General features: G+C 38.2%; 1 protein-coding gene across 1 annotated transcript in view; it reads right to left on the bottom strand.

Moving 5' to 3' along the window:
• Positions 1 to 2266: 2266 nt before the first annotated feature.
• Positions 2267 to 24777, bottom strand: part of LOC146639326 (myocyte-specific enhancer factor 2A-like) — a 46749-nt gene continuing 24238 nt past the window's right edge. The window contains exons 3-10 of the mRNA XM_085360399.1: positions 22283 to 22486; positions 11834 to 11968; positions 11360 to 11567; positions 10762 to 10815; positions 9746 to 9882; positions 6420 to 6543; positions 3884 to 3986; positions 2267 to 3212 (exon numbers count right to left, since the gene is read on the bottom strand). Of these exons, the coding sequence (XP_085216525.1) occupies positions 2879 to 3212; positions 3884 to 3986; positions 6420 to 6543; positions 9746 to 9882; positions 10762 to 10815; positions 11360 to 11567; positions 11834 to 11968; positions 22283 to 22486 (1299 nt within the window). The 3' untranslated portion in view covers positions 2267 to 2878. The remainder of the gene's footprint in view (positions 3213 to 3883; positions 3987 to 6419; positions 6544 to 9745; positions 9883 to 10761; positions 10816 to 11359; positions 11568 to 11833; positions 11969 to 22282; positions 22487 to 24777) is intronic.

The raw sequence follows: 24777 nt of genomic DNA, 5'->3' as shown, positions 1-24777 counted from the left end.
ATTGGCATAATGTAGTTATTCAACAAAGACGAAATATTAACATTAAGTGGGGGCGATCGTGGCTCAAGAGTTGGCAGTTCGTCTTGTGATCGAAGGTTGCCGGTTCGAGCCCCGGCTCGGACAGTTTCGGTCGTTGTGTTCTTGGGCAAGAACTACTGGTGATGGCGCGATATGGCAGTCTGCCCCAGGGCAGCTGTGGCTACAACTGTAGCTTGCCTCCACCAGTGTGTTAGAGCGAATGAATAGTGGAATTGTATAAGCGCTTTGAGGGTTTCGAAAAGCGCTATATAAATGTAATCCATTATTATTAAGTACTTTACTGCTAATGTTTATGATTTTGCTATGTCTCTTGCTGCCAGCCCTAAATGCTTTTGAGCAGTTTCTTTTTTCTGTATTTTCTGTTTTCACGTCGCTGCTGCATTCCCATCAGCATCACAGCTTCTTTCACAATTGTAATTTACAATTCATTGGCCACGTGAAGCCAGGTACCAGACACATATCGGGGTGGCTGTAGCTCAGGTGGTAGAGCATGTCATCTACTGATCGGAAGGTTGGTGGTTCGACTGGCTTCCCCTAGTCTGTATGCCAAATATCCTTGGGCAAGATACTAACCAAATTGCTCTCCGATGCATCCATCGCAGTATGAATGTGTGTGAATGTTAGCTATGATGCACTAAGAAAAATGTGCTTGTGCGAATGGGTATGCATGGGTGAATGCACAAGTTGTGTAAAGCGCTTTGAGTGCTCAGATGAGTAGAAAAGCGCTATATAAGAACCAGTCCATGTAGCTATTTTATTACTGGTGTCAAAGAAACATAGAAATAGTATCCTGTTCTAAAACCCTGCATCATGAATGTGTTTCAAAACTTTCATTTTGCTCTTTTTTTGTATCCGTCTTTCATTGCAGAGTCAAAGCTGTTACATTTTCCAGCCATGCTCTCATTCAGTGGAAGCACTGTGGTTAGTCTTTTGCAGCTTTTGCTTCTCACCACATGCGCTACCTTGTACTTACCCACATGTTGCATTTTCTCAGGTTTAATCATCTTCTGCTCAGTCATAAAGTCATTCAGTAAATTCCCATCTCTCTGGAGGTAAGATTTCTCTCAGTACAAGAATTCAATGTGTCTCTTATTGTATGGATTCAGTGCCATTAAAGTAATATTTATATTAACTGTCTTCATCCATGGTTATCTCAGATATATACAACGTATATTTTTAAAAAAAAATCTTAATCTCACAAAGACACATGGCCTTAAGTGTGTAACCATCATTAGGCACAAGTTACTTATTTAATAAAGACCAAAACAGATAAATACTCTATCAAAAGACACTGGTATGGGAGTCAAAGGTACATATATACGATAACAGATTTAAGAACAAATTCCTCTAAAGAGTTCCGCTTTGTTTTCTGATCTATGACATTGTGTTTTATCACCTAACACCATCAGCCAAGCAGGAGTTGATGTGCATGTGTTCAGCAGCTTTTTAAAAAGTTTCAGCAGTTTTATCTTTCTTTATAATGCATCCATTTTCCTAAATCTTTTTTACAGGGATATATATATATATATATATATATATACATATATATATATACATATATATATATATATATATATATATATATATATATATTAACTAATCAATAAACCTTTTCTAGAGAGGAGTTGTCTTCTTCTCACATTTATTTTGGGGGGTTTTGGGCTTTATTTGATAGTTTAACAGTGATGAGTAGACAGGAAAGAGGGGGAGAGGGTGCAAAGGTCTCCAGAGATCCGACTCGAACCCAGGCCACTGCATTTCAGCTGTAAGGCAAACAGACGCCTCCTCGACCAGTAACCTTTTTTTTTTTAAGAATTGTTTCCTAAGCTTTCTTAACAAAGCCAGTTTATCTATTTATCTAAGAAAGGATACAAATGGTTCTGTAGTGTAGGCTTTAACAACTTTGCTTGGCAAGCAAAAGGTTGCTGGTTAAATTCCAGCCAGAGACACAAATCCCCCTTGGGTTTGTACCAGGAAGGGCATCTGGCATAACACTGCCAAGTCAAATATGCAGACCTACCTGCTTTGGCGACCCCTTGTAACAAAGGAGCAGCTGAAAGTAGCTTTATCTAAGAAATTATGGGAGTTTCAGGAGACAAAGTGTGAAGGCAGGCAGATAAAACACACTGACAAAACGCTATAGTTACACCAAAAGTGATATATATTAAAGATACTATGTACAAACAATAGTGACATGTTTTGGTAGTACATATACAAGTGTCCATGGCTTTCGATTTCAAATCTGAATGAAATATTGTATAATTTTGTGCACAATATAAAAACACACACAACATAGAAAACAGTATACTGCTTTGGCTGATATAAATACGTGTTTTTATAAAGAGGAGTAACAGAAATGATGATGTGGAGGGAGTATTGCTTTCACGATGGACTCATTTAATGGTTTTAAACCCTGAGAAGATTAGAAATGAATTGGTTGACACCAAGTAACTTTACCCACTCATGAACTTTGATTTTATGCTTTGTCTCTCTTCCATCCAGCGCCACAGTGCACTGCAAATGGAAATAACTGTACTCTACTGTAACTGTACTGCATTTGGACCCAGATATTTAATCTCCAAAGCTTTAATTGTTTGTAAAAGAAGAAAATAAGATTAAATGAAGTACCACTGTAATTTCAGCTTTATCCAATCAAGAATGCTCAGACGAATGTTGCTCAACCCTTCTCAAGAAATTCCGAGTAACCAAAACAACAGCAAAAAAAAAAAAAATTAAAGAAAATTCAACAGAACACGTCAATAAAAACCACATTTCATTTGCACAACAGTGTCCTTCCTGTTTTTTGCCCTGGTGCAGCTTCTCGATGTAGCTCCAGGCTCTATGTCACCCAGCTGTCCATTCGGATCCGCTTGACTGTCGGACTCTCCCTGCCCTCTGACCGACTCGCAGGGAGCAAGTGGAAGTCAGGTCGCTGCTGCTCTTCCCGGTCACTGCTGCCCTCGTGAGAGCTGCAGGAGGAGCCAACGCTGTCAGAAGGGGATCGCCCCATCTCTGCTCGAGCTGATGAGGAGGCAGAGGAGTGAAGATGAGGGTGAACATGTGGATGGGTCATGTACCCAGACTGGCTGAGGTGGTCGCGGGGTGGAGAGATTGGCTCAGCTTTGATGTTGATGTTATGATTGGTGCTGATGGAGAGAGTGGAGCTTCCTGACCTACAGACAGAGGAAGAGAAAATTTGAGGCTGTGACTCTGGAGTGAAGATGCCATCTGGTGGTGACATGGCTGTAATCGGCCTGTAAACAGAAACGTTTTCTCTGAAAACTGTGGCTATTGAGTACATTTAATAATAATAATGTATTTAAAGTAAAAAGCGGAGATAACTGCATTTCTGTTTAAAGCTCTTTTAAACATCTACGTTACCACAGATTAAGAGGCCAGTATTGTACTTACAATTTGATTGATTTCATAGCTAGGGTAAAATGTGTCTAATAGACGTAACATATAGCAGATATGTTGATTTATAAAATAGCTTTTTATTACATACATCACCCAAAAGTACATAACTTCATGGTCTTACACAAAAGCAAAAATGTGTGATGTTTGAACCAGAATTATTATTTATTACATATTTTAGGGCAATTATCTATGTCATGGAATCTGTTATCATATATATTATATCTATGTATATATTTATACATATTTGCATTTCTCCAACTCTGTGCACGCTACTTCAGTTTACTGCACACTGTATGATCAGGTAATTTTTAACTTTATGTCAACAACACAGTATGTCTGCACAAAAAAAAAAACAGTGTAAAGAAATGGTTAAACATTTAATCTGTAAATCATGAAGGGAGACAGTTTAACTGTGTCAGGCTCTTACCCCATGGAGCTCAGCTGCTGTTGCTCCCATGCTGCCATTGAGCTCAGAGAGGGCCCTGCAGCAGAGTTAAAGCCTGATAACTCTCCACTGTTCAGGGAGTAATCTGACAAAGACAGAAGGAGAGAGACTAATAATAATAATAATAATAATAATAATAATAATAATAATAATAATAATGGACTGCATTTATATAGCGTTTTTCGGGACCCCTCAAAGCGCTTTACAATACCACTATTCATTCACTCTCACATTCATACACTACATGCACATCATGCCGATCAAAAAGCATTACACTTCTATAAAAAGTCAAACATTACCTTTTTTAACAACACTTGAATACAGTATAAACGCTGCACCACAACTTCTCTTACATTCTTGTTATGAGCTGCTAAGCTACCTGAAACTATTTCACTTTTAGTAATGTGCTGAAAATTTGTAAAAGTGAAACCAGAACTCACCCACTAGAGCCCTGTATTTGCCCACATGCACGGAGGCCTCTATACTCAGTTTTGTGACACAAGGTAGCTGAGAGGCTTTGAAAGTTGGTATTTTGTTGATGACTGGATTAAATCATTGTGTTTGAAAATACTTATAGTACACAACAACACAGAGAACTCTGTTGTGTAGCATTAGAAAAATATTTCAATACTACATCATTTGGCAACGATCACAGTGTTTTTAGTTAGTTAACTAACTTTAATTAGCTATTTCAGGGTGTTTTTTTTATTAATATAACTGAATACAGACTGGATAGAGTGCTTTGAAAAAAATTTAAATGTTAAAGAAAATTTCAGGCCAGAAAAAAAGTAATTTCCAACTAACAGTGGGATTTCATCTGCCTTGCTAGAAGGCAGGGCTGTTATGTGCTTGGTTGTCTTAAGGGGAATCTTTACACAGTCTGCACCTGGGGCCTTGTCTGGTGTGGTAGACCACAGCATCTATGGATCTTGTACTTAGAGCTTGTTCCTGTGCTGCCATGATTAGTGCCTCTGTGATGTCTTTCAATCCAGCTTTGTCCAGACACTGGTAGGATTTCTGAATGTAAGCCACTCCTTCTATCTGCTGCAAACCGTGCACGGGCCTATCCTCCCATGATGGTTTGTCTCCTTGCACCTCTTCTTTCTCGGGTTTCTGCTGCCTAAGGTATTAACTAAGCACACGGTCAGTTGTGGCCATGTTGTTGTTGATGTTTGTTGTCTCATCCTGGACAGTGGTTTGGTTTATTTCAGAGAGATAGAAGGCAGGAGAATAAACCAGCTATACTCAGTTGAAGGGGATATGGGAGAAAGACACAGCCCATAACGGCAGTGCTCAGTGGCTGACCTTTTGCACTCATGTTGCCATGGATTAGCACACTCACACATCCATGATTCACAGTTACCACTGTGCAGCCAGTGTAGTAGTCCTGGCCAGGTCAATATAAAAAAAAACAAAAACAAAAAAACAACACACACACACACACACACACACACACACACACACACACACACACACACACACACACACACAAACACACACACACACACACACACACACTGTATAAAATCTGATCTAGACTAAAATGGTTTTATTTAACCAGAGAATGTCCTGCCAGTGTTCATAAGACTTCTTTTCATTTTCCTTGGCAAGGTTTAAGGTTGTAGTTTTGTTCCACTTGACCACAATGAGCAAAAACGCCCCATGTGAAACAATTACCCATCTCTTGTTTGATAGAAGTTGATGCTAACTGCAATTTGTGGATACTCGCGGAGACTTTTGTTGTTGTTAGTAAGGCTTTTCCTTTACATCCAAACACCTGAGTCATTTTCATTTTACCTATATTCGCAGCCTTTACTCTTGTATTCCATCCCATATCGTTATGAAATCTCACAGCTCCGGTTTGTTATTTTTTCAGGGAATTCCTTACAATCAAGAACTATTAGAAACAATTCAGGCTAAAACTAAAACAAAAAAGTTATTATTTTTCAAGCTGCTTAATAAGCTTGAAAACCTTCCAGTGTGACTGAACTAAAGCATTTCTGGATAGAAGAGGGGGTCAAATTGCCACCATGAATGCCAGGCACTGATCTCTAGATATCAAAAGTATGTGGTTGCAGCTACTGCTGCTAAAGCTGGCAGTTTGGCAAGCTATTAGGCCCAGGGAGCAATTCATTTTTTCACATTCACCTTTTCACTTCCATCCAAGTAGCATTTAAATCTAGCATTTTGCATTTTTTCAGGCTGCTGTTGCTTTATGTTATTTTTATTTTAAAGATCTAACAGTGTTTATGTTAAATGAATGGAATACACACAAAAATAGAGGAAATTCTTTTAAAAATTGCCCTGATACAGTTGGTCATACCATTATAAACTGTCTAAAAGAGCTGAAATTTAACACCACCTAATTAATTCAGCAATTCCATTAACCAATTAAAACAAACCGCAATGTACACTGTTTTCTTATTTGATTTTTTGGGGGGCATACTGTAAAATATTGAGGTCAGCAGAGCTAAGGTAACTACAGAAACACAGCACGAATAGTAAAAAGAACTTGTACCGTTGTAGGCCGAGCCGATGCCAGCATAAACCAGACTCTGATGGGGTAGACTGGGTGTGGTGATAGAGACAACTGGTGTGGAAAGAGGCTGACTGGACTGACTGCTACTCATCCTTTGGTTATTCTGAAAACAAATAATAAACAAAGACATAAAGTCACTAAGTTCACTCATGAAATGTTACTCTTCTCTTAGTTTGTTGCTTTTTGTGCTTAGATCGCAATTATAGTGTTCGCTAGAACTAGACTTGTAATGCTGTGGCAGCTGTGGCTACAACCGTAGCTTGCCTCCACCAGTGTATGAATGTGAGAGTGAATGAATAGTGGCATTGTAAAGCGCTTTGGGTGCCTTGAAAAGCGCTATATAAATCCAATCCATTATTATTATTATTAATGCCCCATTTCAACCACAAGATGTCAGTATAAGCTCACATCCCCTGTTTTAAAAACAAAACAAACAAAAAAACATTAATCAGTTCAAAATATATAGTTTTGAATTTCCTACACTTCCCATAGTGCTAGCAGAAGTTGCACATGAATTGAACAAGGATTTGCATTCTTCTCAACAAAACTGAATGTTTTGTAAAGACAGAAGTCTAACAGAAATCCACTAACTATTCAGAAACTGCATTTAGTTTAAAAAATGTACTTTTTGAATGTTTATGTTTAACCCAAGACTTGATAGTCTAATTTATCAGTCAGTTTCCTTTAATGACATGAAATCCTCTTCTTTTCCAAAAAGCGATATCAGTGCAATTTATTCGGCTGTCTGCTTTTAGAAAACACACAACTGAAATATCAACTGAATAGCAGCAGGTAATTCATTCTTAATTATTCATTGTCCTAAAATAGCCTATCAGTTCAGAACAGGTGGCTCATGAACTCAACTTATCACACTGAATTTAGGAGTTGTTTTTCGTTCATCTTTCAATCACGTCACCCTGAACCAGGTCATTCATTGCTCAGCAAACATAAAAACAATGGGTTAACCAACCCATACATGTCTCATTCCCTGTGTTTTCTATGGTGTCCTTGCATTTGTGGACTACAGATAATGCACTACAGAATCCAAGTTAAAGCTATCATGGTAGTGAGTAGTAGACACAGACATCCTGTTAAGAAATGCAGACCTCCTCAGTTGTTTTTGCTTTGTTGTTTTCGCCTGTTTGTGCAAAACACACTAAACAAAGCATGCCGCTTACACTAACATGTGCACACAGGCATACAGGAGGAAGTGAAAGGCAGTTTCAAAATGATCACACTGAGGAGGAGTTGTGAGACCACAACACAACATCTTTTGCTGGAGTGAATGAAAAGCAGAAAGAAAAATATGAGTGGCTTCTTCTGTTGGTTTAAACAGGGTGGAGGCATTAGCCGTATCATGGTTCGGATTTTATAAGTGTTCCAGCTTCAAACGACTGCAAACCCATTCAGCACAGTTCCTGAAAACTAGACTCTGCCAGATTCTGTTTCCTGCAAACATGACAACAACAAATTATTTGTCACCCAGTCACCGATAATTGACAAACAGATAAGATCAACAGAATGATGAGGAATTATGATTACTTAATGTGGAATGAATGGCTGCTGATTCATCACTTCTCCAAAAGAAATTTAGTCACTCTGAATTTCAGTGACATTAAACATCGCTATTAAAACTTTAAAAGCTACCTCTAATGTGCTCTGAATTTGTAATCTAAATTATATTTAATATAGATTTATTTTACTATTCATTTCTAAATAGTCTGGATATTCTTTTCTTATATCGCACATATGTGAAACTCTTCCTTTTTCTATGAAAAGACCTCGACATTAATTTCTAGAACAGCAGAAAATAGAAACTCATATCCTTCTGCAATATGTAAAAATCCCCTGGAAACCACAACCAGTAGAATAATGGAGCTGGTCGGTCACCATAAAAAGAAAAATACAAAGAAAAGAGTGTCCGTTTCCATTGTTTACTAATTGTTACATCATGTCTGAGCACAGTGTGGGAGGCAAGGGCAACAGTAGGAGAGTTAAGGGCAAATCAATAACTTCAGCGACCCGGCACAGCTGCAGAATGTGGAATCTTAAGAAAGGAAAACAGACTCCTTCTACAGTCTTCCAAGTCATCTTACACAACCATGAACTGGTGCTCTGATGTCATGTATATAAGAACCGTAACTGTGTGTACCATGCAGCTTTTAAAGCACTTTTTTATGCCCAATTTTTCGCACTTGATATTATTTCTGCATTTCTGTTCTACTGGTACTGAGTCTAAACAAGACTTGAGCTTCCATAAAGAATTTGCACTGCCCTCACAAAGAGACATATGACTTGGAAACTTAGTCGAACTGTCGGACTTTTCAGATGAACAGGCTGTTGTTTTCCAAAACTTTTGGGCAAAACTTGAACTAATAAGCTTTTACATTCTTTTTTGTGTTAGTTTAAGCTGCTATTTAGTGTGAATGCCAATTTGGGTCATAGATTTTATGATGAGATATATATGCATTTAGTCAAATGTGTGACAAACTTCAGTCTGGAAACCCTTCAGGCTAGTCTGTTGACTCAGCCTCTGAGTATAATGGCCGATCTTTCACAGCTTCTGGCGTAGCCAGTGGGCTTTCTAAGGTGGCACTCCCCTTTTACTCTCCACACAGACGTTTTACCTAAAGCCTACTGCTACTGGTTAAATCCTAGCGTTTCCAAAAAAAAAAATCTGACTAGAAGTGGACCACAAACAGAACTTTGCACCTTGCCTATAGATTCTGCACATCCACGTGTGTTTTAAAGAGATTACGGGAACCTTAAATGTAATCAAAAGAGTGTTAGTTCACAATAAGACTGAATCTTGTTGAGTGTAGGGACTATAAAGAAGTAGCAGTGAAGTCGGTCAAATGAGGCATGCAAGCTTTGCCAGTATTGTCCATTCTTCAAAGGAACTATGATTTCATCTGTAAAACCACCAACCATCTGCCCCAAATAGTGTCAAACCAATTGTTCTCAAAAGTTGTTGGCCCACTCTGTGGTAATCTGTGTCATATATTTACCCTGTTCATGCCTGACTCCAGGATCCCACAGGCTTAGAAAACACAATGTACTGTTCTGATTCTTAATAAAATCCAGATCAGGAATCAAAGGTTCATGGTTTTATAGAGCTGTCAGCAGCTAGAGGACTCTTCCTAGTTCCAGTCAAAACTAAAACTACATCACATGTTACAAGCTTGATTGCTGTTCTGTATTGGACCTAAATAAATACATAAAGCTTTAGGTAACATTTTTAAGAATATTACTCATTATAAAGGCTTTTTTGTTTTGGTTATAAATATAAAAGAAAACACACTTACCAGTGTTTGCATCATTCCTTTGGAGTGGGGGATGAGGACCCGGAGGTCTGTCTTGCGGCTGGTAGGGACCATGCTGTTCCCATGAGGTGGAGGAGGAGGAGGAGATTTTGATGGTATGATCTTTCCAAATCCATTCACTAAATACAGACGTGTGGAGGATGTTAAGAAGTGATGGTAATTCAATTCCAACTTTCACTTAAGTGCTGATTCTAGCTACTTTTTGTAAGAATTTTGCAAAGGATATTTTTTTGTTAATGGAAAGCATCATGCATATAGCACAAGTTTTAAATATTTAGAGCTTTGGAATGCACTTGAAAATGGAGTGGAGTATTACAGTCTCATGTATTAGATCCATTAAATCAACATGTCCACAGCCAAGTTCTGCATGCGGACTGGAGAAAGTACAGCTATATATTATACAGGAGATAATCATGAATAATTCATATTTTCTCTCTCTTGGCATTACATAATGGCAGTGTTCCTGAGAAGGAGAGCACGGCCATGGCAGGAGGGGAATTATGCAAAGACAGTTTGTAGAAAGGGTTGTGGACCAAAGCATAAGGGCAGAAGAGCAGCAACAAAAACCAGGAGGGATGAAACTGAGGTGCAGCCAGGCTCCTGGAAGAACACATCCCATATCCACTGGCCTTAGCTGACCAATAGCAAATCCATCACCATCTTACATCAACTCCCACTATTTTAAGAAGCGCTAACAGAACCTCAGAGGAGCCATGAACTAATTATCAGATTATTTCTGTGGAACCTCTTTCTTATATTTCATTCTTTCGTAATTTATTGGCTAATTTTAATCCCTTAAGGCCTCTAGAAAAAAAAAATCAAGAAAACAAATAACTATTTGTTCAAACAGATCACACACAGTTAACACATGCAGCTGCTCACATGGGATCACAAGCAAAACAAGCTTGCAAAGACTGCTCCATATGCAGGGAGTTGTGTTTGTGCGTATGCAGTATACATGTCAGAGCATGTTTGTTAAACTCCTGTTGGATACATACCAGTCGGTCCAGATCCATTTTGCAGAGCCAGCTCGGAACTGCCCTGCAGGCCACCTGAGGATAAACACAACACACTCGTTAGGATTCGTTATTACGTTTTTCCTCGCATTTAATGTTCTGCAATCACTAAGAACCACTCTGCATGCATCCATCTTTTTATCTTATTAATAAGATTTTAAATAAGACTGCAGCTTTAAGTAAGATTGCTTTAGATCGTTCACTTTCTATCTGCTCGAATGTATTTTCCCCAGCAGGGCCTTTTTCTGTACAATAACAGTCAAACTGTTGTTTTTATCAGATGCGCTGTCTTCAAATCAATGTTAAGAAATAAATAAATACAATGGAAATCAGTAATTCCTCCTGCGCAGAATGTTTGCATGGCTCATCTCCTGCATCTCCATTAAAAACTACTATACTGTCTAATTAAAATACATAGTTTTCTACATAGTCTCTCTTCTACTCATAATTCTAAGGCTTATCTGGACATCCTTGCACACATTCATTTTCATGTCTCCTCTGAGTTATTGTCATCGGCTCAGTGTGCAGTTTAACAGTAAGTTTAGTTACCAAAGAACAACACAAAGTTCATATTACTCACTTCCAGCACTCGGGGGTCTTTGTGAAGAGTTTATGTTTCTGTGGAGGTGCGAGTGAGGTGAGGTGAGGATACCACCGTCAGCCAAAGCTGCTGTGGCTGCAGCTAGTGCCTGGGAAGTTGCCCCTCCTCCTCCACTGTGACTGTAGGCCATGCTGCCTGGTGCTACATGCATGAAGTGCTGTTGATGCTGCTGCTGCTGGCCTGTGGACTAAGAAGGCAGCAAGAGACAAAAAGAGCCAATCAGCATTAAAATGAAATACATGAACTGGTAAAATGCAATTGTCTTTTATCAGTTGTATTGTCTTCATCTTTGTGTCTGTGAGCATGACCAGACATATTATCACCACAGACTGTGGATGGAGGATAAATGACTGGAAGGTTCTTAATTAATGACCCTACAGAGAAAATGGGGGTGGGAACAGTCACTAAACAAAATGTTGAAAACCAACAAAAAAAACAAACAACGCAACTTACAATTTTATGAGTCTTCATCATGTTGTCAAACTCTTCATTAATCTTCTTGTATTTTTCTTCAGTATTAGGAGTGAGGACATAGGATGCGTCAGCATCAGGGCTGTCGCAGCCTCTGTGTTCCTTCTTGTTAAGGGCCTGTAGGTGACATAGTTATAAAGGAGTAGCATTAAAAAAACAAAAGGGAAAAACAGGTAAGCATTGGTTAAAAAACAAACAAACAAACAAAAGCCTTTCACCACCAGTTCTTTAGTAAAAGGTTAAAATTAGTAAAAACATGCAGTTTAATGAGCATTTCCCCTGATAATCTGATTGTTGAGAGTAGAGACAGAAGAGAAAGAGTATGCATAGTCAGTACATGAATTGATTGTGGAACATTAAAATTGAGGTACTACCAAAAACAGGATGTGTATGGATCTGGTTGCTCCCTGTGTGCAATATGGTTGAAATCAGGAAGGGTAACTGACCACTGAGAACACTAGAAATCAGATTCAAGTCTCGTAACGCTCACTGTACATAGCTGCTTCTCAGACACTGAGAACACATTTGCAAATTTACAGGTTTATAGTCAAAACCTTTTTTTCCCGATGCACCTTTGAGTATGCATAGATAGTGATATTTCTATACAGACTTCTCAGGCAAGGTGTTAGTCGCAGAGGTGGCAAAAGTGCAGACATTCTGTAACTAAGTATAGATATTAGTGTTAAAAATGTTTTCAGTTTTACTTAAGTAAAGAAGTACAGGCTCTGGGTTAATGAGGCAAGTTGTGTAAAGCGCTTTGAGTGTTCAGATAACGTCGGAAAGCGCTGTATAGGAACCAGTCCATTTACTTCACACTAGGCTTTTTTTTAATGTGTTTCACCTTTTGTACACAGTTTCTTACTCAGTCTACACACATAAAAATAAACCTCATCTCTGAGCTGCACCAATAAAGGTACTTAATCTGCACAATCACTGACAAACAAGATGAAACTGTAAAGTGGTCTTAAGCAAGATATTTAAGCACGTCCCTGATTATTTACTGGAAGACACTGATGTGACACTGAACCTCATCAACACCTATTTCAGCTTCAGTTTCTAAGGTGAGAAAATTTTAATGTCTCAGTATCTCAGCTCTGGAGCAGTATAGCACCTTGTGGAGACAAATATTATCTGCCTCCATATTTACTGTGAAGACTTTGTGACTTTTGAAGCCGCTGCTCTGTGTAGTTTGCACTTTATGGGTTTTCTTCCTCTAAAGAGAGGCTGCTCCATAAAGCAGACTTGCTGATCTTCTGTAGCAACCTTTTAAACATAATGAACCAGAGCACACACATATGTTTTTTAGAGCATGCTAGAAACAACTTTAAATGTAGTTCGATGGTTTTAGTTATGTATGGCAGACAGACAGGGAAATAAAAGGCAAAGAGTTGACTGTTAATGGATCCCTGATCGTCACTGAGAGTGAGCCATCTAATTAGATTCACAACTCCTGTGTCTGTGGAAGGTTATATTACTACTGGCAGTGTAGCTTAGACAAAGCTCTACAGTGCTGTCAAAGGCAGTGCTGGTAAAGAAAATTGTACTTTGGAATAGGAACTAAATCTTGGGTTGGAATTCCATTCATGGTAAAGGCTAGAGCCCAAGACGAGTATCACAAATCATCAACATTCTTCAATTATTATAGTTATTAAACACTCACTTGCCACTCTTTTAGTTACAAAAGTCATTAAAACAAATATCTGACACTAACAACTAACAACTCACTGCATGTAGTCATGTTAACATCGTCAAAATGACGTGCCAGAGGTCAAAGTAAACATCAGAATGGGGAAGACTGATGACTCAGGTGTCTCTGAACATGGTGCCAGATAGGCTGGTCAGAGTATTGCAAAAACTGATGATCTACACAACCATCTCTACATTAAAAAGAGAATGGTCTGAAAAACACAAACTGTTCATTGAGCAACAGTTCTCTGGAGCTGCTCTCATATTAGTACTTTGATCTCTGCCATGTACTTAAGGACAAACAGTATCTGAATATTCTGTTCACTATGCAGCCCTGTTCATCTTTTTTGATGCTAACTTGTTTAACAAGTACTTCAGACATTTTTTTTTCTGGAAAGACCCGTCTGCTACAGCCTGGGATAAAATAAGACTGACAAACCCTGTAACAACAAAACAATGAGCTAAAAGATGCTGTAATTCTCCAGTGGATTATAGGCCTCCGTAAGCACATTAATAAGTGATGGTACATTTCAAATATTTAACATCAACATGTGTCATGCATTAAAATAGAAGAAGATACGTAATTGCCACTGTACATAAAATCAAGTGAAGCATGGCATTTGCACTGCAAGCTGGTTTTGAATGATTAGGTTTAGATGACTAGTTTGAAATGCAGACCGAGTAACTGATATTTGGTCATTTTCAGCACCTGGCCTTTGGCAGATGAGTCACTCTAATAAATAAATAAACAAAAATCATGCCAATATCATGCAAGCCTGTACAATTACATAATTTCCCTGGTATCCATCACCTCATCTCTGCTCATCTCACGTCATAGCGTGAAATGAAAGGACCATCAGGGCAACACACCACCCAGCTGACTGTTGGCCCAACACATGTGCTTTGCATTCCCAGACACTAGTACTTACTTAAAGCTTTAAAAACACACACAAATCTATTTCCACAACCGCTGACCGCTTAAACAGTCACTCACTCAGTTCCTGTACAATCTGGCTGCTGCATTTCAGTTCTAGTAAATTCAAGCTAAACAGAATAACAAAGGATGCACATATTTCTGTCCATTCAGTTCAACACAAGCTTTAACTAATCCTGTCTGACTGCTTGTTTGTTGGATGCTATTGTTTGACAACTATGTTGTTTTGTCTAATTATGGGAAGAGATATCACGGTATATTATGTGGGTTACCAATTACTTGTAATTATTCAAAGTGACAGCTTTCAAACACAGTAACCATCAGGGATTTAAAAATGCTGTAAATTACAGAAGGAAAAAGGATGCAAAATGCATCCAAATTTGCAGATCTGCTGCAAAACCCTTTGACTATCCACCATCATGCTGTGCATTTTTTCAGGAAACAAATGATGTCCAATACAAAGAGTCTGGTGCAGACATTTGCAAATACATTTGCAAATATTATACATCTGTCTTCTGGCAAGACTACCAAAGGAAAACACTGTGACACACAGAGATGGGCAGTAACGCGTTACTTGTAACGCGTTACTGTAATCTGATTACTTTTTTCAAGTAACGAGTAAAGTAAGGGATTACTATTGCAAAATCGGTAATTAGATTACCGTTACTTTCCCATAGGAACGCTGCGTTACTGCGTTACTAAAACCGTGATTTTTTTTGCGAGAATGTCTCATGACAGTGACGTAAGCAAGTGCGACGTTGGTGACAGCAGCTGTGTGCAGATCAACAATGGATAATATATCGAGTGCGGGAGAGAGTATGAGCGTGCAGCGTTTAAAGCGTGGAAGTACTGACCTTACTTTGAGTTTGATTCCATAAAAAGTGACAAAAACATTAGCGTCCATCGTGCGTGGGAAGAAAACTTCTTTTTACAGCGAAAAAAAACCCTAAACTTCCGAGCAAGCACTGAGTAGCTACGACGTGATGGGAAACTCACAGAGACACTCGCGCGGATTCTTCAACTGACCGCAGCACACCTACACCAGGGTAACCCTCCGCCTACCCTGCTCCTGCTTTACAGGTGAAAATAGAGCAAAAGGACCGCTGAGTCTTTGACTTTATTTATTTTCTGCTGTGTTTTACTTGCATCTGTTTGAAAGAGTGAGTGAAAACACAAAAAATATTTTATTTTATGTGCTGGAATGTGTAGAAAATAGGTTTAAATGTTAAACTAATTTATTCAAGTCAGAGAATGTTGCATATAATTAAATGTTTTGCTTGATGCATAAAGTTAAAAGATTAAAACTGATAAAACAAGTTAAAAAAAAGAGACTTTTCCATTTGATTACATTTTGTATGATGGATTATGTAGAAAAAGTAGAATTGGGCTGAAAGATCTATCACTTTATCACCTCTTCAGGTTGTAAATCGTGTTTTTAAAAAGTAACTAAGTAACTAAGTAACTAATTACTTTTGAAAATAAGTAATCAGTAAAGTAACGGGATTACTTTTTGGGGGGAGTAATCAGTAATTAATTACTGATTACTTTTTTCAAGTAACTTGACCAACACTGGTGACACATAACCTATATTGAGATAAAGGCATTGGAACGTGTCTCTGTAAACAAGAAGGCCAGGAATGTTGTTTAAAAATTCATCTGTGCTTTCAAAGACTAATGTCTGTCGTGTGAAAGTAAGCTCTGGCACAAAGCCTTGACTTAGCTGCTGATTAAGATCAAATGATCACACTAATATCTATTCTGGTCCAAGTGTCACATTAACAACAGACAAAAAAAGATGCAGGAAAAGCCCCTATCTGCCTGCTTTAAAGCTTTAAAATTCTGGCATTCTAATGTATACGCACTGTAAGTCGTCACAGTACCTTGTAAATATATGTGACACAATACCAGAGCAAAATGTACCATTCCAGCAATGAGATTAAGCATATAATGAATGTGTAATTATTATTAATGATGTGAGGAGACACGAGCTTGACATGAGCTCTTTTAGTTGCTCCGCTCAGAAGTTTATTAGTCTGCAATCATTCTCTGATTCAGGTGAGCCCTGTGCTTGACCTTGCAACAGCTGCTATCAATTATCTAAACACACACTTTCTTTGAATATTACATACTAGTTTTAAAGAATTAAACAAACAGCTTTCATTAGAGATGTGACAGTGGATACAGTACCCCACAGTATGTATCTCCACAGATGCTGGTTCACAGCACTACATCATGTCTGGGCACTATCTTAAAGTGGCTGTTAGAGGATATGACAGTGTGTATGTGTGTCCTTATCATCTCAAATGTCAAAGTCGGCTTTAGTAGATCTCCAAAGGCATCTGGATCACTGCCACCATGAGGCACGAGCTGCACCACTAAGCATCTTGACATGTGAGGGTGACGTCTTGTTGCTCTCGGGGCAACATCACAGATAAAATAAGACCCCCTCTTTCTCTGGAGCGAGTCTTTTCCAGTCGGGTGATTGCCCTACAGGCTAAGAATAGGCCAGGCATGGGAGTGCTTGAGGAGTGATCCAATGCATCTCTGGCAGAGAGAAAACGCACAGCTCGCATACTTTGAAAGGCACACTTACATTTCACAGATTGCTTTCACATGAAGCATCCTGTCACACAGAACTAAACCAAATCAGCTGTTGTGCGTTTTGCCACAGTGCCAGGTTTCACTGTGTTGTAGCGTTCTCTTTCTGTTATGCTTTTCATTCATCTCTGGGCTCTGCAGGCTGACAGGGCTGCACTGCTGCATACCTTGGACAACTGTTCTGTTGTTGTTGAAACTCAAGTCTGCTGGACACAAACTTGTCTCAATTATTATGACAAAAGTAATCTGTTAGTGATAGTAGCTGAACAGTGAGGACTTTGTAGCTGTTTTAGCTGGCAGGCCGTTATCATTACAGGTTTGCTTGCTTCCACCTCCATTTATGGTTGACATTACATTTTCATCTACACACATGGAGACATTTCAAAAGCCTAGTGCTTGTAACAGTGTATGCTAGTCTATCGCAAACACATTGTTAGGCATGGAGTATAGGGTTTGCAGAATTACTCTGGTTGTGGAATGAACACAATCCATGGAAAAGAAAGTTTCTTTGAAACACCATCAGAACCAAGTACATGGAGAGAAGGCCTTTCCACGGGAATATTTGTACAGTTGTTTTTGTAATTTCAGTGAACTGGTCCTTTAAATAGCTTACAGGAGCCACTTTTTACTTGAATGTGAAGAAATTGTACTTTCATGAAGTATACAGTTAGTAATCCAAGTGATTAATTAGGATTTATGAGCAGAAAACGACCCCTTGTTCTGCTGCCAAAACTGTTTTATTAGTTTAAAATTTCCTGATTTCCTGAACACTAAATTATAACCATGTGTAAGAATTTATCCAACCACAGAAACTTTGGAGATTATAAAATATGCTCTCATTTATACCAGGTTATCTGCTGCCATATTTGACATTTTTACTTTTTAGATGTCAGCCCTGTGTCAAATAATTACTAGTTATTAACGGTTAAGGAAGTTGCTGCTGTTGTGCCATATGGATATATGCACCCAACCCTTGCATACTCTGTGACATTTATGAATAACTGCTGGTGCTTGAATGTGCTTAAAAGTCAAATTTATCCTACGTGCAAAGAAAAAACTGTTTTTTGTAAGGCAGGGACTTCATGGCTTCCTGTTTATTGTGTCGTGAGCTTTACTGACACCATGAGAGTTGGCAAAAAAAAAAAAAAACACAAACAAAGATTGGGTTTTGTATGGTAAAAAGTTACCATACAAAAGTATGAATGATATCACTCTTAATTTAATTCAAACACGAAAGGGACTAATACCGTTTCTCTAAATGTTCATCTATTCTTTTAAAGCACTAATAATGGAAGGCTGACTTTATGGTATTGTTGAAAAGGGGAAGTTTATTAATACCCTTAGGTATGATGTTTCCACTTTATGCTTAGTAACGCAACAAGATAATGAAGCCGATAATGCAGCTTGTCAGTTAGTTCATCCAAATCAATGCCATGGATACCCTTTACAAAAAAAATAATGAAAGAGAAATATCTGAAGTATTGCTAAGATTGATCACATACTGAGAAATATTCAAACTTTATATCAAAACATTTACCTACACTTTCTGTTAAACAATGTAAAGGAAGACAAAGTATGCTGGTATTATAGCAGCATCGCTCATGTGCAGATTTCCTGTGTGTGTCAAAACCAGCCGAGCTATTTGTGTGTTGAAGAGATAGACATCAGCAAGCATAATACTCCATCAAACAACGACAATGAATCCAAAGAAGCTTTCCGCTTCTCCTTCCAAACATGGGAAGACTGTTGTAGCCAGTGGGGTACTACTTTACACATAGTCAAATTTCATGCCTAAATGTTGCAAATAGACTGACCGATATGTAAAAGAACACCTCTCACTTTCTAAGCTTTGTTTTAACCAGCTTGTCTGTATGCGTGACATTTGCGGGAATAAACAAATAAAGGCTCAAAGCAGGCAAATCAAGGCCTATTGGCCTAGAGAGCAGTCACAGGTGTCTGCTTGTGGTTAACAGCAGAATAGACAGGGTCATAGTCCTTAGAATCATTATGGGCAACATCAATGATGCATATTAACTGCCTCCACCACCACCACTGTCACCACATCGAAAATTAATTCAGTGTTCGGTGATTGTAGAGTTTGACGAGACTTTCCAGGTCAACAAGCACGTTTCTATTCTGCACTGGCTTATGGTTTTATTTTTCTTTTCAGCACAGTGCCTGTAGTTACCCTTGAAAAACAATGTCACATTTCCCGGGGAAGGTGAAACATTTGAAATAACAGTAAATTTAGAGCACACTGGAAAAAAGACTTGGCCAGACTCTACTGAAACAAACTTAAAAACCAAAGCTCCTCTTTTCCAGTAAGTGGAGCCATTTTGGAAGTAAATACATTCGTTTGGGAAGCTTGAGTTCCTTACAATTAACATTTGGTACAGCACTGCCAAGCGTGTACACGTGGAACCATCTTTATGAGATCACATAAGAGTGATGAAACTGAAGACAGTTTGGTTGCTCTTCAGTTTGATACAGTTCTTTCCTTAAGATTGCAAGTTGAAGACTTGATTAAGGTTCTGGGAAGTCTAACTAAAGTTAGGTTAGGATGACAGTGGTTATGGTTTGAATTAGTGTAAGACCAAAGAAAATGAAAATTAATCCTCTGAAAGGATGGAAACAATACTGAGCGTGTGAGGAAAGAGTGTGGGAGCAGTAAATTCAGGCTTCCGGAGAGAAAAACACGCATTAGAAGCTTACATAAGCAGTTACAAAATGAGTCAAAATGACCATTCATTTTTAATGGCAGGGACACCGACTAAATGCCATGAAAACAGAACAGAGCTGCTCAGGGACCAGTCTCAACAGCATCACCACACTGATGACGCTGTGGGACCAAGCAGAATGGTGGACAGCTGGGTCTTATCACTGTGAACAGTCTCAATTGAGCTTTTCTGAGGTCCAGCCTATGTTTCATCATTTTTTTTGTATTTCCTTTTTCACTGTGTGACAAAGTGGGTGAGAGTACCACTTGTCTATATTCTTAGTTAACATTCTTGTTTTGATTTAACCATATTTCACATGTGATCTGCAATAGGCAAACGTCTACTATCTCGGGTTTATGTTTTGCACTTTTACAGATTATATAATATAACATCTTGGTTTAAATCAACTCCTATAAGTTTGTTAAATTGACATGTTCTTTATTTCAACTGTTAATTTGTATTGTTTAGAACTTACCTTACCTACCTGTCTTCCAGAAACAAAAGGAGGAAATGTAGTTTTACTTCCTGCTTTATAGCTTCTGGGTTCTTCTGAGGTCACAGGAAGAGACCAAGTGCGGGAGGGGAAGAACTCTTGTAATTTAATAAAGTTGATTTTAGAGGGTTTATGAAGAAATAGATTTATTGTTGTAATACGTATTGATTACACCACAGAGTTTATGTTGCCAGTAAAGAGTAGCAGTAGAGGTTTGAATATAAATATGTTCATCTTACCTACCGAATGGAATAGTCCAGAGGAGAAATCTTAAGTGAACTATTTAAGCAGAAGAACTCAGGTGTTTGAGAAGAAAGGTTCAGGTCAGTGTAGCTGTGTGCAGTTTGACCTTAATTTCCATTGATTTAAGTTCAGTTATGTTTATTTGAACTGAGTTAATTATAGAGTTGAGTTTCCTATTTGTTTCTTTGTAAATATTGTTTGGGTCACAAAATGGTGAATAAATCACTTGCTACACTGGACAGCATCAGTCTCCTGCACTTCTTTGACCGCTTAATTCAAGTCTTACCACACACTGACACTGAAAAGAAATGATAAGTAGACTAGTATACTAAGTAGATAAGCATAGTAAGGCATTTGTTCTGCTATGTGAAGTGGTTTAGAGTCAGGTGTATATTGAAATGTATTGCTATAGACAGAATTTGTAATCAGAACTCTTTACCTTACGCTCATTCACCACTTTCCACTACTCTTTCCTAATCAGAAGGTTCCAGGTTCAATCCCTGGCTTTTCAGTCTGAGAGCTATTCTTCAAAACCCCAAGTTGCCCCTGATGTATCCGCCGTCTATGAATGTGTATGAATGGCAGTGTATGAATGTGTGTGAATCATAGGTTAAAAGGACTTAGGCATAGAAAAAGGTGCTTGTATTAATGGGTGACTGTGATAGTAATAAAATGCTTTGAGATTAGGAAAGTGCCAGTCCAATTACCACTTTAATGCCACAGTAAACACAGTAACCAGTAGACATTAACATACAGTTAAACGAATATTCTCAATGACAGGCTACATTCATCATCAGCAGAGTTTACAAAGGTGGAATTTATGGCTGCGCAGTTATTTGGATTGAGTTACATGTTACACATGTACCAGTACTTCCTGATGCTCACCAAACAAGTTTTTTAAATTCCCTATATTGAACATTTGGACCAGTTTAGAGACTTTCTTAAATGACCTCTTTAGTTATTTTATTGCCTTCTTTCATAGTGGAACTCAGCCAGTTTTATTTTACCACTTTAAATCTTAATAACCTTTAGAGTTCCTATTATGCAGTAACTGTAGTACTGTACTGTAATCAGCATGAAATGAGCACACTGCTTGAGCACTTTTATTCGTCTAGCATCACCTACATGAATTCTTCTTTTATTTTTGCCTGATCAGTAGGACTATTCTCATTTTTACTTGTGTCGGATGGGGGACAGTTTCCTCACAGAATGCACCAGTGTAAACTAGTAGAAGGAAACAGCTGCATGCCTGTCTGTCTCTCCTGAACCTCAAGTGTTACTCAACCCTTACATCTGGCCTTTACTTTATAAAGATCAGCACTAATGTGTTCAATGAAATAACACATCATAAGCAACGGAAAATCTATTTCTCAATATTTCATAAAGAGGAAGACAATACTGAAGGCAGCACCTAAATCCTCTGGAGTTACACTTTCTAGGAATTCATCTTTCTAAAACACAACTGCAGGCATTTGTTTCCCTAATCTGCTGAATGGATGCTGCAAGAGTCGATCAATGCACTTGCGTGCACAATGAAATAATAACTCAGCATTATATTCTTGCTAAAATTTAATTCGTGTTAATTCAAAATCAGCTGCAGCATGCGATGTGTATTTGCATACTACAGTCATTAGTGCTGAGTGATGCAACCTAACAGGTTTCAAGAAATGACCCACCAAAAGACGTCTCTACAAACAGACTATCCAAAGGTCAAAGCAGTGACATGAGTAAAAGGTTAAGAACAGCGTCCTACCACGTACCTCGACGATGTCAGAGTTGGTTCTGCTCTCATGGGGTTCGTTGTATTCTGTGTACTTCAGCAGGACTTTATCCATGTCGGTACTGGCGTACTGAAACAGCTTGTTGGAGCCATTGAAGATGATGAGGGCAATTTCACAGTCACACAGAACACTTAACTCGTAGGCCTTCTTCATCAGGCCAAACTTTCTCTTCATGAAAGTCACCTGGAAGAACAAAAGCCAGAGATCAGCCTAGAATAGCTAACCTACAACAGGTCAAATAAAGGGTCATACCTGTTGGTTCTTTCTAGATTTTCACAAGCAAGTCAGAGTATTTATAAAATTAAGGCTACACGGCATCCAAAAATATTTTTGAATGTGTTCTGTCTGAAGTAATAAATCACCGTTTGCTTTGTACTCTGTGCTGTGTGTTGAAAATGTTATAAATCTTTCAAAAACAAAAACCCTTTTTACAGTAACAATTAAATGTTTTTGTCTTCATAACCCAATAATATTAAAAAAAATGTCTTTTAAAGCAGTGAAATCTAAATAGTCCATCTAATGGCTTCTGAACAGGTAATCCGCAGTGCTTTGCCCCGTGGCCTCTGATGTGAATGTATGGTGCAATGATAGCAATAGTAATACAAATCTGCACTAACATAAATGTTTCATTTTAGGTGTTTAAACAACTCTTCCAAAACAAGCGATACATTTGTCAGCTCATCCTACCGCCGTGTTCACTGGCTGATAGTTTTCAGAGAAAAGAGAAGAGAATTAAAATGTGTGTGTAAGTGTCAAACAGGAAGAGACAAGGGGTGGGGGATCTCTAGTTCTCTAGTTCTGCACTTCTGAAAGAACGCAGTAATAATCTGGAAATACTAATTCAGTAACACTGCAGTTTCTAGTGGAATGTTACTGAATGAGTGGAGTGGATGGGAAAGGTAGGTGGGGAAAGAAACTATGTAATGTTTCACCTCCCTTAATGATTACCATCAAGGTGTTCAACTTTATTAGTAAGACAGAGGGCTGTGCATAAACATTTTCGGCAGAAATACAGTCAAACCCCCCTTTAAGCTCATACTGTAGTGTTATATTGCACTATGGCTTATAAAGTAGAACAGTCATTCTTGACACCTCCATATTCCTCCAGACCATAAAGCTAAAACATATTGTTTGGAGTGGACCATTTACAGCTCAGTGTAAACCCACAGGTCACACATGGATCATGCTCTTATCCCTTTATGGTGTGTAGCTCACTCCCTGCAATGAATCATCTGTATTTATCTGGGTATGTCTTACTTCTGTCATAGCTTCTGGGATCCTGACTCATATCTTTTCAGTTCCAGAAGCTTCTGCAGACTCACATCTCAAAGCTTTCTGGCAATGTTGAGTGTCAGGTATATTTCTTTTTACATGGTTATTTCTGTAGTTCAGTTCTTTACACTTTCCTTTACACTTATTGTTCTGAGCACTTTTACAGATCTTACCATACCGCTGTCATGACACTCAAGCATCATTATGGCCAAGAATTATAACAGGAAGTGTCTTGATTATTACCTCTGTAAAATATAATTGGGACTAGAGACAGATTTACAACTTTCAAAACAGCCCAGTTGTACGAAACTGTATACCGACACAGGACACATTATTATTAGAGCTAAATCTAAACTATTCACAGTCAAATAACAAAAATCTTTTTCTCTATTTTTAGCTTTTAGTTGCTTTTCTGCCAAACGATTTATTTAATTGATGGGAATTCTAAATAATACCACTTGAGTGATGGCTTAGTGGTGTTTCAAGAAACTGTGTGCACAGTACCTGTTTAGTAGAAAATATCCACTCCTCTGACATTCTTTTTTACTTTTCCTGTTTTATGCATTCCCGAAGTGAGGAAACCATTTTATATCCTGGTATTATATACAGTATGTCATTGCTTTACATACTACAGTTATAAAGCAGAAATAACACAGACTAACTTTGATCTAACTGCAAGTCCTAAAAAATTCATATCTTTACTGTTACAAAAGTATTTAACTCTATTTGCAGTAAAATAACGTTGTTTTCTTTCATTTATCGACAGCTGACATTGTAAAGCTAGTTTGACTATAGTCTACATGGTAAACCCTCAGATGGGTAAATATGTGGTCTCTGGTTTAAGCCTCATTTGAAGAATTTTACTCAATGCACTGTAGATTGACTTTTCTTTTTTATAGTATAGAACACCAAATATACATTGACTGGGACTGAATTATTTGCACACAAACATTCATAAACATTTTTATTTTCTTCCCATCCGGGCTGCTATAATGTAATGTGTGCCTAGTCGCAATATTTTGTATAGTAATTCTCGCAGAATCGTTTTTGCAAACATGTTACAGTAACAAGATTAAATGATAGTGGTGAACTGAATGACAGTCTTACAGTTTGGGAAATAAACACGTCCTGAATTCGTAAGTGTGCTCCCTTGTAAAAAAAAAAACAAAACTGTACAGCTTCAGACAGAACTGAAAAAAAAA

The sequence above is a fragment of the Diplotaxodon limnothrissa genome, linkage group LG1 (assembly GCF_057381915.1).
Source record: "Diplotaxodon limnothrissa isolate DT_005_m linkage group LG1, D_limnothrissa_male_GT1.1, whole genome shotgun sequence".
NCBI classification, from domain to species: domain Eukaryota; kingdom Metazoa; phylum Chordata; class Actinopteri; order Cichliformes; family Cichlidae; genus Diplotaxodon; species Diplotaxodon limnothrissa.
Note: the sequence above shows the minus strand (reverse complement) of the source record. Positions and strands in the feature narration are given on the sequence as shown.